Here is a 17,574-nt window from a genome sequence, read left to right as displayed (position 1 = left end):
AAGAGAGCAAGAGAAAAGGAATGACTTCCTGTTTGTCCTTGCTTATATAAGAGACTGCCTGCTATGTCACTTCCTGCCTGGATCACAACACTTCTTTACTACATTTCCCAGAATCCTCCTTGACTCCTAGTCCCGCCTAACTTGCTTCTTCATTGGCCAACAGTACTTTATTCAATAACCAATAAGAAGATAAACATACACAGGACATTCCCCATCAGTTAGTCAGTTTGAAGAAGGATCATGGTTGGCTGAGAACTGTTCTGTCTTGAGTCAGCCTTGAACTTGTTGAGCTAGTCCATCAGCAGTGGGCCTGCTAAGGGAGACAAAATGCCTGCCCCCCCCCCTTTTTTTTTTTTTAAGTTTGCCAGGCTTTTCTCTCAAAGTCAGAGGGGTGAGGAAGAAGCTGGCCATTTTGGAAATTTGCCACCTTTATTACCAAGCCATGGCCCCTCTCCCTATCTGTCTGCCAACCTTGGAGTCTAATTCCTAGTCACTCACAACCACTTGTAACTCTAGCACCAGGGGATATGACATCTTCTGGACTTGGCTATCAACCGCACTCACATAAACACAAACACATATAATTACAAAAGAAAAGTGTTGTATTGGGTGTGGTTTCACGTGGGTCCAAAGAAAGAAGAAACAGGCACTCTAGGATGAATTTGTAGCTTTTCCAGCTGCAGGGGGGTTGGTCTCTGGTGAACTGACTCTGTAGCTTAGCAAAGGGCCTTTTTATTGTTTTACAGTTCACACCATTAGCAAGTCAGTTTCTTGCTACCAAAACCTCTTTTCTAAGCTCCACAAAGATGATGCCAATGCAAATTACTGGTTACTGGGACATCAGTTTGCTGAGTCCTCCTGCAACCAAGTTTTGCATAGGCTTTGAACCCTTAGGAACTTCTCAGATAAGACTTACATACTTCAAACAGAAGGTACTGGGCACAAAAGGTAGCACTCGCAAAAGGCAGAGCAAAACCAGGTGCTAACACTCAGGAATCAAACCAGCTGTGGCAGTGATCTCGCCTTTGGTAGAAAGAGACGGGATCTCTGTGAGTTCGAGGCCACGCTGGTCTACAGAGTGAGTGCCAGGATAGCCAGGACCGTTATATAGAGAAACCCTGTCTCTGAAAACAAAACAAAACAAATAATATAGTTCAGTGTGCAGCTCTTGCCAAGCATGTACAAGATCCTAGGTTCAGTCCCCAGTACCACAGAAAAAAACAAAAGATTTAGCTAGTTGTGGTGACCAACACATATAATCCAAGCACAGAGGTAGGAACATCAGGCCAGTCTTAGGTACACAGTGAGTTTGAGGCTAGGCTCAGCTCCATGAGACCCTGTCTCAAAACAACCAAAACCAAATAACTAAAACCAGCCACTGAAATGAGGTACCCTGGGGCCACCTCCCTCCAGTCAGGGGCACAGATTTGCATAAATGTAAGGTATACAGCATGATTGCTTTGGTTTGGTTTTTGAGATAGAATCTTGCTGTGGAGTCCAAGCTGGCCTTGAACACTATCCCTTGTTCTCTGTCTTCCTGGGTGCTGGGATTATAGGAGTGTACCACCAGATTGGCCATCAGGGAGGAGTACTGATGCACTTGAGATACACAGTAAAGTGATATAATCCAGCAAATTACTGAAATTATCATCTCACGTAACTTCCTTTATTATTGTTGTTATTGGTAAAAATACTCAATATGTACTGTCTTTTGGCAAGTTCTTAATATACAATATTATTAACAATAACCTTCATGTTATACATTACACCTTCTGATTTTATTTATTTATTTATTTATTTATTTTGGTTTTTCAAGACAGGGTTTCTCTGTGGCTTTGGAGGCTGTCCAGAAACTAGCTCTTGTAGACCAGGCTGGTCTTGAACTCACAGAGATCCCCTGCCTCTGCCTCCCGAGTGCTGGGAGTAAAGGCATGTGCCTATGCATTGGTGTTTTTCCTGCATATATGTCTGTGTGAAGATGCTGGATCCCTCGAACTGAAGTTACTGACAGTTGGGAGCTGCCATGTGGGTGCTGGGAATTGAACCAGGGTCCTCTGGAAGAGCAGTCAGTGCTGTTAACCACTGAGCCACCTCTCCAACCTCAGCCTTCTGACTTACTGTCCTTCAGAGCTACAACTTTGTGTGCTTTTGCTTTCATCTTCTTCTTACTCTAACCACTTTTAAAAAACGGTTATTTTGTAATGCTGGAGATTAAACCCTACACATGTAGGCACATGCTTTACCACTGGGCTGTTCTAGCTCTGTTACCTTGTTAGATTCCATATATATATATAAGTAAGATCTTGGAGCTTTTCTCTGTGTCTGACCAGTGTTGCTTAGCATAATGTCCTTCAGATTTAACTTGGTTTTTGTTGTTGTTTGTTTTTTGAGACAGGCTCTGTCTTGGAGCCCTGGCTATCATGGAATTCTCTATATGGACTAGGCTAGCCTTAAATTCAGAGAGAGAGATCTGTCTGCTTCTGTACCTGCCCCGCTCCCTTTACTGGGATTAAAGGCATATTCTGTGGTTTAGATTTAATATTCTTTTGTTGTTGCTGTTAAAGATTTATTTATTTTATGTATACGAGTGCTCTATTGACTTCATGCTAGTTCTCATTATAGATGGTTGTGAGCCATGATGTGGTTGCTGGGAATTGAACTCAAGACCTCTGGAAGAGCAGCCAGTGCTCTTAACTTCTGAGCCATCTCTCTAGCCCAGATTTAATTTATTTTTGGGGGGGGGGGGCAGTTTCAAGACAGGGTTTCTCTGGATAATAGCCCTGGCTGTCCTGGTACTAGGCCTGTAGACCAGGCTGACCTTGAACTCGGAGATCCACCTGCCTCTGCCCCCTGAGTCTGGGATTAAAGATGTGCATCACCACTGCCTGACTTGTTTTTATATTTTTTAACTATGTGTATTGTATGTTTCTCTGTGTGTGTGTGTGCATGTGAGTGCAGATGCATTTAGAAGCTAAAGGTATTGGGTCTCCCGGAGGCAGGCAGGTGATTGTGAGCAGCCCAATCTCAGTGCTGGGAACTGTAGCTGAGCTCTTTCTCTGTCCTGCCAGCCAGCTCCCAAATAATGACACAGAGACTTCTTATTAATTATGAAACATTAGCCTTTAGTTTATACTTGTTCCATTAGCTTTTATAACTTAATCTAACCTCTTTCTGTTTATTTACATTTTGCCTTGGGACATTTTACCTTTCTTCCATTCTGTATGTCCTGCTTTCTTGCTTTGTTTTATTTTGTTTTGTTTTTTGAGACAGGGTTTCTCTGTGTTGCTTTGTAGACCAGGCTGGCCTTCGAACTCACAGAGATCTGCCTGCCTCTGCCTCCCAAGTGCTACCATTAAAGGTGGCGCCACCAATGCCAGACTCATAATCTCTTATTTTCTTCATGTTGACCAGTTCTGGGTCTCTGTATTAATCAATATCTACTGCAAAAAGTAGCTTCTCTGATTTGGGTTGAGAGTTGCACTAATAATCTGATTATAAAAAATAAGTATTTAAGGGGCAGTTTAATACATGACCATTTAGCAGAATAATAGTATTCTCCTAGGGTCTATGTCCTATCCAGCTTAGCTTCATGGTGCAGTTAACAGTACAAGTTTTGTCTTGTGTAGTAGCCTTAAAGTCAACCAGAAAATAGTTAGTTACTCCCCTAACATTCACACCACTATTGTACCAGTAGGCATGTCTCGCCAGGCCATTCATTATTATAGTTTGTAGAGTTCATACGTGAATAAAACTATTGATTACTTTTCTCCCCTGGTAGCATGGGTAGGTCCTTCCAACACTATAAAAATTAGCCAATAGAGATGAAACTTCCAGGGCAGTACTAGTTTTATTTCTTCATGTTTTGTGATGCAAGTGATATCTTCAGCAATGTGGCTTTTTTGTTTTGTTTTGCTTTTTTGAGATAGGCTTTCATTATGTGCCCCTGGCTGATCTGGAACTCACCATGTAGACTAGGCTGACTTCAAATTCACAGAGATCTGCCTGCCCTTGGTGTGTGCCAGTGTGCTCAGCCAGCAGGTATTAACATCAAGTTCTGGAGGGTAACCAGAACAATGGCAATGTAATGTGTGGGTGGGGGGTTGGGGGCTGGTAGTAGTGATGAGACCCACTGACCAATTCACAAAAAAGTAAGTACCCCATAGTTAGTAGTGGGCTTTTTATTTAATAGTCCATGTTATCTGAGAAAGGCATCATTTTGAGTGTGTGTCCTGTTGTGTGCCCCTTCCCCCAATATTTAACTTTTTGAGACAGGGTCTTGATCAGCACGGGAGTTTTGACCTGCCCTGTATCCGACCTGGGCCAGTTCACTCCTCTTTAGGCAACCTGGTGCCCTCCCCATCCTGGGAGGTCACCATATTGATGCATTAGTTTGAATACCCAATCGGCATAGGGGCACTACAGCCCAGAACTCCTGAACTCAAGCAATCCTCCTGTCTCAGCCTCCCTAGTAACTAGGACTACTGGCATGTGCCACCACACTCTGTGAGCCAGGGGTCTTGAAAGCCCATGCTGGCCTTGAATTAATGATTTGCTTCAGTTTCTGGAATGCTGGGGTTGTAGGTGTGCATCTCCAACCCAGCACTTGCTTATTAATTTATCAGTTCATGGACATTTGGGTTGTTTCTGTTCCCTGGTTAAAAACTGTGCTGCCATTGACCATTAAGGAGTAACTATTTCTTGCTTTTTTTTTTTTGCTTTTAATTATAGCTTTTTTTCCTTTTTATTTAAATTAGAAACAATCTTATTTTATATATCAATCCCAGTTCCCTCTCCCTCCCATTCTTCCATGCCCCCCGGCTGACCTCCATCCCATCCCTTTTCTGCTCCATAGAAAGGGAAGACCATCAAAATATGTCACATCATTTGGGGCAGGGCCTAGGCCCTCCCCCATGTGTCTAGGCTGAGAGAGTATCCCTCTATGGGGAATGGGCTCCAGTGTCCATTTGTACACTGGGTATAAATGCTGTTCAATTACTTACTTAATTTTTAAGATTTTTTATTTTACGTGCATTGATATCTCACCTGCATGTGTGTCTGTGTGCCTATGTGCCTATGTGAGGGTGTCCATATCCCCTATAACTAGAGTTACAAACAGTTGTAAACTGCCATGTGAGTCCTGGGAATTCAACCTGGGTCCTTTGGAAGAGCAAACAGTCCTCTCAACTGCTGAGCCATCTCTCCAGCCCCAGGGATAAGTTTAAATCACCTAAGTTTTAGTGCCTTCACTAAATATTACTTGTTGGGCTCTGTGGTGACTGGCTGGTTTTGGTTTGTGGTCATTGTGAGGATCAAGTCTTAAAATTTGTGTAAAATTTTGAGGTATTGCCAAACTAGATTTCAAAGTAGGTGCCCCACTTTACATTTAGACTTGTAATTTCTCTGCCCTTTCTGACACTTACCTTTTTAATCATAGCCATATTGATGGGTATGAAGTGTATCTCACTGTGGTTTTGATTTATATTTCCTTGACCAATAATGATGTCATCTTGATTTGCCAAGACTGTTACAAAATGCCAAAACTGTGTGGCTTGTAGAAGGGCTTGAGGAAGTGTCTGCTGCAAGCCTGTTGCCTAGCTTTCAGTGGCAGCTTCTGCCTTTCATGCTTATAAGATGGGTTTATATCTGGGTCCATGATCTCCACATTCATGTTAGCGTGTGTGTGTGTGTGTGTGTGTGTGTGTGTGTGTGTGTGTGTGTGTGTGTGTGTGTCTAACATGTGTCTAACAGTTGTCTCAGTTGATAAGGCTACCTGTCCCGTTGGATTCTGAAGCACCCTGACAACCCACTTTTGCTTGACAACCTCTGTATCCCTGTCTCCCAGTAGGTTCTAAGGTTAGGGCTTCAGCTAGGAGTTTGGGAAGTCTCAATTCAATCCATAACAAATGTCACACATCTTTTCACGTGTTTATTGGACATTAGCTTGTCTTCTCTGAGTGGATTTTGAATATTTTGTTTGTTTAGTTTTGCTGTGAACAGGGTCTTACTATGTACCCTAGGACATCCTGCCTTACCTTTCTTAGTGCTAGACTCCGTCATCATGCCTAACTAGTTTACTTTTTTTTCTCCCCCGTAGTTTGTCAAGACAGGGTTTCTTTCTGTAGACCAAACTGGCCCTTAACTCATAGAGATCCTCCTGCCTCTGACTACTGAGTGCTGAATTAAAGGAGTAAACCACCCCACCCTCGATTAGTTTAAATCTTCTATGTTTTTGGTTTATTTTAACCACTGAACTGTCTTTCTAGCACTCCCCACTCTTTTAAATTTTATTTTTTTACTTTATTGGTGTTTTGCCTGTATGTATGTCTGTGTGAGGGTGTTCTATCTGGAGTTACAGACAGTTATGAGCTACTATGTGGTTGCTGGGAATTAAACCTGGGTCCTCTGGAAAAGCAGTCAGTGTTCTTAACTGCTGAGCCATCTCTCCAGGCCCTTTTAATGCATTTTTTCAGTTGAATTGCTGGTCTGTGTGTGTTTGTATGTGGTACAAGAAGTGAGTCCAAGGCCTCACAAATGCTTGATAAGCAGTCTAACCCTGAGAGCTGTTCACTTGCCCCAGGCTATTTGTCTTCGTTGTTACTCCATTGTCAGGCACTTTAAAGTTGTGAAATTTAGAATGTCAGTGCCCAGCCTGAATTGTACACCATCTCACATAACCTTGATTGTGTTTCTGAACCCCTTTGAGGTTGTCTTTTCCCTCTGCCCCTCCTGCCTTCATTTATTTATGAGTTTAGTTTGTTTTTTGTTTGGTTTTTATGAGACAAGGTCTCACTATGTAACTCTGGTTAGCTTAGAACTTGATATGTACACCAGGCTGACCTTGAATTCACAGATTTACCTGCATCTGCCTCCCCAATGCTGAGCTTAAAGATGTAAGCTACCATGCCCACTGTTCCTTTATTTTTATTTAATGGTGCCAAGGACTGATCATAGGGCTTTGTACATGGTAGTCAAGTTCTCACTGGGCTAGATCACTAGACCTGTTTTGACTTTTTATTTTGAGATAGGGTCTCCCCGAGTTACCCAGGCTGGCCTCAGGAGTAGCTGGGATCATAGGCCTGCATAGTGAAGCACAGCTTTGTTTTCTGTCCACGACTGGTTCCATAGCCAAGACGCCCATCCTCTGCTAAATGACATGACTTGGAGAAGGGTCTAGGAGCTGTCTGTGAGCAGCTCCCAGTCCAGTCACTCTCACTGGGGGTTTCTTTCCTTCTGACTTTGTGGTACTGTGATTGCATTACTCATTCCTACTTCAGTCTCCCACACTTGGAATCTCTGGTTTCTTTGTTACAGGTGCCAGAAAAATCCATACTGCTCCTGTCCGATCCTTGTTCCTACTGCGCCCTGTGCCCATCCTGTTGGCAACAGGTGGTGGGTATGCAGGGTACCGGCAGTATGAGAAGTACAGGGATCAGAAGCTTGAGAAGCTGGGATTGGAGATTCCGCCCAAACTTGCCAGTCACTGGGAGGTAGGACTGAGTGGGCATGACCTGTTCTCAGCTCAAACAGCTGACTTTCTAAATTGCTCCATTAAAATTGTCTGAACAAATCACACCTGCTATCCTAGGGTCATGTCTCTGGTGGATTTTGAACTATTGTGGGAGTTATACCTTTGATGTCCTGTCAAGCTTGTATTCTGTCCTAAGATCTGGCCCTGCACCTGGACAGAAAGTGCTGGCTGTTGAGATCATTTCTTGTGTTGTGTCCTAAGATCTGGCCCTGCACCTGGACAGAAAGCAATGGCTTTTGAGATCATTTCTTGCACTGATGTTACCACCAGCCATCTTGGCTCTTATTCTGGGGTGGAGGAGGGTGACATGTGGCTTTTGTGATATGGATTCATTCTCACCAGGAACCAGACTGTTGTAATCAAATCTCCTTAATACTCAGTAGATATTGTGTAACTATTGAAATATGATGTAAAGATGCATTTTTAGGGCCAGAAAAATGGCTCATCAAGTAAGGGCATCTGATGTGTAAGCATGAGGATCTGATTTCAGGTCTTCAGCCCACAACTATGAAGCTAGATGTGGTCATGTGACTTGTAACTTCACTGCTGTTGGAGGGGCAGACACAGGAGGATTGCTGGGGCATGCTCCTCTTAGCCTAGGTCGAGGTTCAGTGAGAAACTCTGCTTCAAGGGAACAGGGAGGAGGGCAGTAGAGCAGGACATCTGAGTAGGGTCCACCTGTAGCCTCTGTTCCAATAGCTGCACATACGTGTCGTGTATTACACTCATACATAATTACAAAGAGCCCCACAAGATTGCCTTCTCTTATCCTTAATTTAACAAAAGAAAAACCTAGTTAATCAAAGGACCAGTGATTGGTCCCAGTAGCCTGGACAGAAGAAGGTAAGGACTGAGGCTTTGTGGTATTTGGATCTTTTCAGGACTCCCTCCATATAGTTTATCTGTTACAGCAGAATCCAGGGTAAGATAGTGGCATAGTAGGTCACTACATACCAGCTGTCTGAACTTGGAAATTCCACTGTCTCTCTGGTCCTCTGTTTCTTCAATTGTGAAGTAGCAAGTTGGGTGGGAAGACAACTGATGCTCCTCCATGTCCTAAACAGTCTCTATAGCTGATATTTGTTGCCATAGGTATGTGATGAACTTCCCTTTCAGGGTAGTTTCTGGAGTGTTTGGGGTTGACCATTTTCTTCCAGTGAAATCCAGTGTTAAAGATTACCTCTGTCCCCTCCCCTCATTCTATCCCTTCCTCCCTCTTCCTTTTTCCTCCTCTCCTCCATCTATCCCCTCCATTTTTCTGTGGCACAGAGGACTGGACCCAGGATGTCACGGATGCTATAAGTGCTTTGCCACTGAGCTATATTCTAGTCCTGTTTAACTTTACTTTGAGCCAGAGTCATACTAAGTTACTTAGACTCACCTCAAACTTGTCATTGTCCTACCTCATTCCCTACAATAGTTGCTGTTAAAAAGTGTGTACCATGATTTTTACATGGTTGTTGTAAAAAGCATAGGATCAGGTAACTGGAAGGGTCCATGCCTTGACTGACAAGACACTGATGTGGAATGTCCTGTGCAGTATGAGGTCTCAAACACCTGTAGTTTAAGCTGTGGGAGTTAGGTAGCCATCCCTTACTTGAGTAAAATGGCTACAGGACTCCCAGGTTTTCAGGTAAGATGCCAGCATTTCATTTCATAGAAAGTGTTTTAAGGTCTTGAACTCAGGGACATCATCAGGAGATGAAATTTTTTTTTCATTTGTTTTTCAAGATAATATTTCTCTGTGTAGCCCTGGCTGTCTTAGAACTTGTTCTGTAGATCAGGTTGGCCTCAAATTCAGAGATCTGCCTGCCTCTGCCTCCCGAGTACTGGGATTAAAGACATGTACCATCACCGCCTGGCAGGATGAAATTATTTTATGTCTTCTTTGGATTAGGGCTGAGGCTGAATCTGTTACTTTAGATCAGTGGTTCTCAAGCTGTGGGTCATGACCCCCTTGGGGATGTCAAACAACCTTTATTCAAAAGGGTTGCCTAAGACCATTTTAGATGTTTACATCACAATTCATAACAGTAGCAAAATCACAGTTATGAAGTAGCAATGAAAATAATTTTATGGTTGGGGTCACCACAACATGTGGAACTGTATTAAAGGGTCCCAGCATTAAGAAGGCTGAGAACTACTGCTCTAGACCCCATGGTTGGGGTGGGTTGATTTATTACCATGGATGGAATGGTTTGAGGAGGGAGTACAGGAAGGGGAGACATCCTAGTCTTTGGCTGGCAACAAGCTTCTACCTGAGCTTGTAGGCTGACTTGGTGTGACAGGATCTTTCATACACAGAATTCCACAGCCCATTTATATGGATGTCCTATAATGTCAACCTGGAAACCCTAGGTCCAATCCTTAAGCCAGGACTGTGTACTCACTCCCAGTCATGACTCTTAGAGTAGAGGGGCTACATTTCCCATAGATACATCTTGGTGGAGGGCTTTCCCACTCAGAAAGGACACCCACTATGTTCTTCTTGTTTAAACTCAGTCTCATAGCTTGGGTCAGAACTGTGATAATCATCTTTTTTATGATGGCAGTGGGCTGGCTCATCAATTGCACATATACAGAAGGAAGTTTTTAATCAAATCCGTAATTTTACATTGGGGAATAGATTGGTCCCTATATAGTATGTTAGGTGGGAATTGATAATCCTCAAGGAGGTCACATAGACCAAATTCAAATACAGGCTGGTAGGCAACTCTTTGAAGAGTACCTCTTATTTTCCTGTTATTGACCATGGATAAATGGTTAACCTGGACACAGATGGCACAGCAACAGGTAATTGTGTAGAAAGTACCTCTCTGTTGATTTTAATTTGGCTAGTCCTGGGTGTGTATTCTGATAAATCTGTGAGAGAAGGGATGGCTCCAGGGCTTCAGTAGGATGGGGTATCTATCTGGAAGAACCCACCTGTCCTCTGTCTTAGTGGACCCCAGGATTTATGATTGGGAGAAGACCTAATATTTGCAGTGGCCCTACCAGCTCTGTGGCTGCTCATTTTGCTGTGGCATCAGCAAATCTGTTGCCTTGGACTTCAAGCAAATCCCCCTTTTGATGTTGGACAGTGAACAATAGCAAGCTCTTCTGGCAGCCAATTAGCTGTCAAGCAATCAGAGGTCTCCTCTGTTTTTGATTTCTTTTCTGTGGAAGTCAACAGGTCCCCTGGGACAGGGCACCATGGACATGTGCAGTGGCAAAGGCATACTGGCTGTTGGTATAAATGTTGAAGCACAGATATCTCCCCATTTTGATGCCTGGGTCAAGGCTATCAGTTCTGCCCAGATTACCTCTGTGAGTGTCACCACAGCCACTCCTACATACCTGACCTCATCTTGTACATAACTGCTTCCATTGGTGAATAGGGTCACATATGCCTTCCCAAGGGGCTGGTCTCAGAGGTCTGGTGGTCCATATTACAGGTGGCCAACAACCTGGGCACAGTTGTGGACTGGCTGTTCTTCAGAGTCAGGCAGAAAGGGTGCTGAGCTTAACAATGCAGAGGTGAGCCTCTGCTTCTTGATGCATCTCAAAGGAGAGCCTGGTAGTGGGTGGGACATGTCTCCAACATCCAGTGCTCAGGCTCCCGAAGAAGCATTTCAGTGCGGTGGGGTCATAGTAACAACCAGCTCCTGCCCAATGGTCAGTTTAGCAGCTTCCTTTAGAAATAGTGTTGTGGCAGTGGCAGCAATGGCCAGATATAAGCTGGCCATCCTGCTGCAATGGGGTCTAGGGATTTAGACAAACAGGCCACAGACCTTTTCTATGGTCCCAAAGTTAGGATCACCCGATATCATTCATCCACAAATAAGTGGAAATGTTTAGCATTGTCAGGTTACCCAAATGCTGGGGCTGACATCAAAGCCTTCTTGAGTTTTCACAGTGCCTCATTTTCCTTATCCTCCCAGTACAGGGGGCTGTTTCCTCATAGGCCCGGTAATAGGCTTTTGCTATTTCTGCAAAGTTGAGTATTCTCAGTTTTCAGAATCCAACTATACACCAAGGGCCTTTTATTCTGTGGCTCAGAGATATTCAAGGTTGCTTGGATCCTGCTTGAGGACTGGGTCATGTTGCTACCCTCCAAGCTATACCCCAGATAAGTTACTTCATGGGAGCACAATTGGACTGTTTTAGCTGACACATGATAGCCCAGCTGCTGGAGTGTGTCAAGCAGTTCCTCTGTGGTTTGTTGGCACTTCTTTAGGTTTCATGCAACAATGAGGAGATCATCTGCAAGAGGGTGGTGCTCATGGACCCTTGGCAGTGCTCAAGCAGATTCGCACTAAGAGCTTCAAGTTAGTAACTCCATCAGAGTAGGGGAGTCCAGGTCAGTGGCTGCTGAACCCTAACTCAGGTCTGTCCATTCAAAGGCAAATAGAGGTTAGCTCACAGACACCAGAGGCAGAGAGAAAAGCATCCTTCAGGTCTAAGACTGTATACAGCTCTTTCTGAACCCAAAAGGCTAAGCAAAGTGTGAGGGTTTGTGGCAGTCAGGTGGATATTTCCACTCTCTTGTTTAGTCCCCTTAAGTCCTGAACATAGTGAAAGTCGTGCCTGGCTGAACAGGGAGCCCAGGAGTGTTCTAAGGTGAGTGATAGGAGGCTGAAATTCCTGCATCTCTAACGCAGCTGATGTGCTTTCTAAAGCCTGCCTTAGCTGTTCCCGGGACTGGGTACTGCTTTACCCTTATAGGCTGAGCCCATGTAAGGCAGTCTGGGGGACTTGGTCCTTCAGCCTTGATTCTGTTAGGAGGGGGTTGTCCACTCCCAGCTCCCCATGATACTTTTCTGTCATTTTATATTCTTCTGAGAAGGAGCAAGTCAGCAGAAATGTCAGGTACAGACTCTTCAGATCCACAGAACATGATGGTGGCCCCATGTTTTCTCTGGAAGTGTTTACCAGTCAGGGGGCACGGACAACCCAGCATAACAAGATAAGAATGAGTCTCAGTGCCTTGTCCAAGGTTCACTTCTTGGGTGGGTGTTCCAAGCGTAGGTTCTGATTCATTGGCCCCTTGGATGTGGTTCTTTTCATAGTGAGGGCACTCAGGGGTTGTTGAGTCAGCATTCAATGGGCTGCATGCATATGTGCTAGGAACCAGGGAATTTTGCCCCCTATGATTCCTGTGACCATGGGTTCTTAGGGGCTCACTGGTGTGGAGCCCTAGCCCTTTCCATCTGACCTTGTCAGATTGAATCTCTGTCCTCCCTTTTCCTGTGTTGTGGGCACACATTCTTCCAGTGTCCTTTTTCTTTACAGTACACAAATTGTTCCTTCTCCAACCTGGCCTGAGGCTGATTTGGTCCCCACCTAGGGTACTCTTGGCTTCTATCAGGATCTCTATTATTAAAAGTCTTCAGGGCTATTTCCAATAACTGCAACCTATTCAATCCCCCAAATCCTTCTAATTTCTGTAACTTCCTGAGAATCTCTGGAGCTGTGTGACAAAAGCCAGATTAATAGCCTGCTGGTTTTCTGGGGTAACTCCCTGTAAGCCTCCCAGAGTTGCTCCAGGAATCCAGCAGGAGATTCTGGATTTCCCTGAATTACCTCAGATGCCACTGAGAGATTAGTTGGCTGTCTAGCTGCTGCTCTCAGTCAGGAGGGCCTGGCATTGGTGTCTAGTTCCCACTTACCTAGGTCAGTGTTGGGATCCCAGTTTGATAGGATATAGGGCAATATTCGATCAGCTCTTCTTTCTTCATCCATCTTGGTTGCCTTTCTTGGCTTCAGTCATGATTTGATTCCTCTCCTCAGCAATGTAATGGGTACCAGGCTTTTTCTTTTGGGCCACTAACCAGCTCCCAAATCATGACACAGAGACTTATTAGTTTTGAATACTCGGCCTTACCTTAGTCACATTTCTGGTTAGCTCTTTTAACTCAATTTGTTTTTCTTTGTCTATCCTTTGCCTCGAGGCTTTTTACTTCTTTCTTTCTTTCTGTGTATCTTACTTCCTTCCACTGCTTCTCTGTGTCTTGCTGGCTGGCATCTGCCTGGCTTCTGGCCTCAGATGTCTGCCTTGTTCTCTCCTCCTCTTCTAATTCTTTTCTTCTTTCCAACCTAGATTTCCCCTCCTATTTATTCTTTCTCCCTGCCAGCCCCACCTATCTTTTCTCCTGCCTAGCTATTGGATGTCCAGCTTTTTATTAGATCAGGCAGGTGCCTTAGGCAGGCAAGGTGAAACAAATGCAACACATCTTTACATAATTAAACAAATGTAGCACAAACAATTCTAACACATCTTTACATAATTAAATAAATGCAGCATAAAACAAAAGTAATACATCTTTACATAGTTAAAGTAATATTCTGCAGCATAAACAAATGTAACACACTTTTACATAGTTAAAATAATATTCTACAATAGTTTATAATTAGCATAGGTTGGTTGGTGGGCAAAGAAATCAGTTTTCAACAGGCTGACAAGCCTGAGGTTTCTCTGTGAAGGGAGGGTTCTGGGTTTTCAAGTTGTAGATCACTGGTTGAAAGAGAGGGGAGGAAAGGAAGAGAGAGAGAAAGAGAAGGGGAGAGGAGAGAATGGGAGAAGAAAAGAATTTGTCTTAACGTCACATATGTTGGTACTTTGTTTCTTTTTCCTGCCAGGTAGGGCAGATGTTCCTCCACTTAGGATGGGCTTGATTCCTGACAAACTTGTCATGTTTATGCTTTAAGTTTAAAAAAAAAAGTATTTAACATGGAGCCTGCTGAAAGTCATAGTTCAACAGAACAGCACACTGTAGAATATTGGCTGCTTGCCTTTGTGTTTTCATGGCTGACTGGGTGAGGTAGTTCTATGCCACTGCACAGCATCTCTAGGTGTTACTGTAAAACGCACGCCATTAGCACAGGAAAAGATCACAGTCCCAAGTTTGGAGTATGGTTTGTACTGACTGCATGAACTTTTGTACCATGGTAAAAATAAACCAGAATTGGAGAGTGCATGTTTTTTTGGGGTGCACTGTAGAGTATTCTTGGTCCTTCATCTTTTGGTGGACTGTGGGTTGTTTGCAGCCTTTCTTCTTGGTATATAATACAACCAATGTGAACTTCACATATAAACGTTTGCAAATTTCTTTCCATTTCTTAATTTTTAGATTTACTTATTTTATGTGTATGAGTGTTTTTGCCTGCATGTGTGTGTGTGCTCACTGCATGTGTTCCTTGTCCCTTGAAAGTCAGAAGAGGATGTCAGGTCCTCTGGAACGGGAATTACAGATGGTTGTGAGTCACCACATGGTGCTGGCAATTGCAGCCATTACTCCAGCTACTGCATTTCCCTTATTCACTTAAAAATAAATCATTTGGTCATTTTCTAAGTATATATTTAACCTTATAAGAAATTGTCAAGTTTTTTTTTTTTTTTTTTCAAGACAGGGTTTCTCTGTGTAGCTGTTGCTATTGAGGAACTCATTCTGTAGAGCAGTATGGCCTTGGAGATCCACCTGTCTCTGCCTCCTGAGTTCTGGTTTTAAAGGCTGTGCCACCGCTATCACCACCCAACTAAGAAATTGTCCTTACTTTGACCAGGACTAAGAGCCTTTTTGTAGGAGAATATGGGTCCTCAATGAAAAATAAATAAATAGGAAAGGACATGGCTGCTCCTAGGTGTGGTGGAGAAATTTTATTGTAGATATGTGGGAGAGCATAGCTAGAGGCAGGGATGTCTGGGAGAGTCCAGAGTGGACGTGACCAGACTGAGCTAGACTATGTGGGAGAGGGAGAGGGGGAGGGGAAGGGAGAAGGAAACCAAGTGTATCAGCCAGGAGGCCCAAGGTACAAAGAGAACAGGCAACCTATATGGCTGGATTATATAGGGAAGAGCAGTCCAGCCCTCTGGGCTGAAGAGTTCAGGGTAGGAGTCCCAGTATGCCAGCTAGGAGGGCCCTGGCACATGGTAATGGCTTACAGCCATAATTCAATTCCAGAGGATCTGACAGCCTTTTCTGAATTCCATGGGCACAAGCATGCATAAGATACACATACGTACATGCCAAAGCCTCCAAAGCCACAGAGAAACCCTCATGATTCTCACCTGAGAATTAGCATAGATCCTTATTTTGGGCCTGATCTTGGGGCTTTTATGCAAATATGGTCTGAGGAGCTTCGAGGCAGCTTTGCAAGAGGCCAGGCCTCAGCCAGGGGAAGCTGGGCTGGTCAAGGACACCCACTTCCCAACTTTTAGCCTCGTCTTAGAATATGTTTAAAATGTATGATACAAGATTACAGTTTGAGAAAAGGAAGGATGGATTAGTCTGTACATTCTCCCACTATCCAGCTCAAGCAGGGATCAAGACCCTGTGAAGTGCCAGGCACTCCTTCATGCTCACACCTGGGAGTACTGCCAGCCTATTGTACCACCATGTACACAACTGTGGCCAGCATTGGGCACACACGGATAGTTCTTAAGTGGTTGTAAAATTCTGTAACTCTATTATTAACTCTATTATTAGGTAGAAGCAGAGCTGCTGTTGACATCCTGCAGTTGTTAAATGGGGCTATATATGTGCAGGCAAGGAGTGCATAAGTGTAGAGGAAGCAGTTGTGTGTGTTTAAGTGAGCAGATAGTGAACCTGGCTGCCGAAGGCCTGCTGACCTGCTCTACTTCCGTGGCAGTGCCAATGGCAGGAGGCATTTTCTGACACTGATGGAGCTGGCTAGCAGAGGCTAGCTCTGTCCTCAGAGAACTGGGAGCTCTAGAGGAAGAAGGACTCTCAGAGGGTCTTCAGGCACTAGCCTTGCTGCTTCTGTGAGGGACCATGGCTCTGAGACATGTAGCCACTCCTCTAGGTGGTTCAGGCTATGCTACCATGTGGCCAGCCCTCCAACTCCTACTCCAGTTTTACTTCTGTTCCTATCTCCCTCAGCCTAGGCACAACTCTGTACCACTGAGAGAGTGCCACCCTGGTATTGAGTTGCCAATGTTTGGAAAAGCCGAGATTAAAGATGTGCAATTTAAAAACAAGGCCAGCCAGCCTTGGAACTCAGGAGGCAGAGACAGGCAGATTCCTGAGTTCGAGGCCAGACTGGTCTACAGATCAAGTTCCAGGACAGTCCGGGCTACACAGAGAAACCCTGTCTCACAAAACAAAACAAGATCAGCCTAGAATCCAATATCTCAGGAAGCTTAGGCAGGAGTGTTGCCACAATTTTAATGGGAGCTTACTTGGTGAGTCCCAGGCTCACTTGGCTATGAGTGAGACTGTAGCTGTCTTGACAGAAAAAGAATAGGGATGGGTTAGTATAAAATAACATTGAAAAGAAAAGCAAGGCCAGTCTCCTTGGCTGGTGGGAGATGACTTGGAGGCCTGGCATGCTTTCTGCTGGGCTTAGTCTACCCTAGAGCAGGCCATCTCTCAGTGTTGGTATAGGGCCCTTAAGTTATGAGTCAGTGCCCTGCATGGGCCCTAGGGCTTTCTAGAAATTGAGTGAGGAATTGTGTGAGGGGTGAGGTTCCTAAGAAACATTTTTGACTAAAAAAGAGGAATTGGGCAGGGCTGGGAGAATCTTGTGTGGAGAGCACTTTGTGCTTGCCCCAGGCTTCCTAGCTGTCCATATGGAAAATGAACCTGCCTGTGACTTCTTGTGCCACTCAGAGATACCAGCCGTATTCACTGTTTCTCTGGACCCCTGAGGAATAAGAGGTGACTCTGTCCCTCAGCTACCTTCATCCCTGACACAGGCATTATACAGTGTACAGGCAGGGAATGCATGAAATTTACCCAGCTGGGGTCTAGCCTGTGCTCCAAGGGGCTCCAGATCCCTTGCCTTTGGTTGCTGGCAGCTAAGTGGTCTTCGAGCCTGCAGAGTCTCCCAATGGCACTTTGTGGCAGTCTGAGCCAGAAGCCCAGAAGAGTAGAGGGAATGGAAATTAGGGGCATGGGTGGCCCAAAGGGACTTCTATGTAGTGAACTAAGCTTATGGGTGGGGTACCCCAGAAAGAAATTCATTGTTAACTATTGTTTGAAATCCTAAAGGTGTTTCCTTATAGAAAAGACATGTGGTGTCCAGCACCCAGGGATCAAACTCAGGTC

The 17,574-nt window shown here is 44.4% G+C and overlaps 1 protein-coding gene across 4 annotated transcripts in view; it reads left to right on the top strand.

Annotated features, from left to right (window-relative positions):
* The window catches only part of Pisd (phosphatidylserine decarboxylase), a 44,572-nt gene that overhangs the window by 14,996 nt on the left and 12,002 nt on the right, over nucleotides 1–17,574 (top strand). For 2 of the 4 annotated variants that reach the window (XM_027387248.2, XM_027387247.2), the window contains one exon: nucleotides 7,312–7,487. In XM_027387248.2, coding sequence (XP_027243049.1) covers nucleotides 7,312–7,487 — 176 coding nt within the window. Of the gene's footprint in view, nucleotides 1–7,311; nucleotides 7,488–17,574 lie in introns of those variants that run through there. The other 2 variants (XM_027387252.2, XM_027387253.1) reach the window with 2 other exon arrangements.

Source organism: Cricetulus griseus, assembly GCF_003668045.3.
Source record: "Cricetulus griseus strain 17A/GY chromosome 1 unlocalized genomic scaffold, alternate assembly CriGri-PICRH-1.0 chr1_1, whole genome shotgun sequence".
Lineage (NCBI taxonomy): Eukaryota > Metazoa > Chordata > Mammalia > Rodentia > Cricetidae > Cricetulus > Cricetulus griseus.
This window is presented reverse-complemented; position numbering and strand designations above follow the sequence as displayed.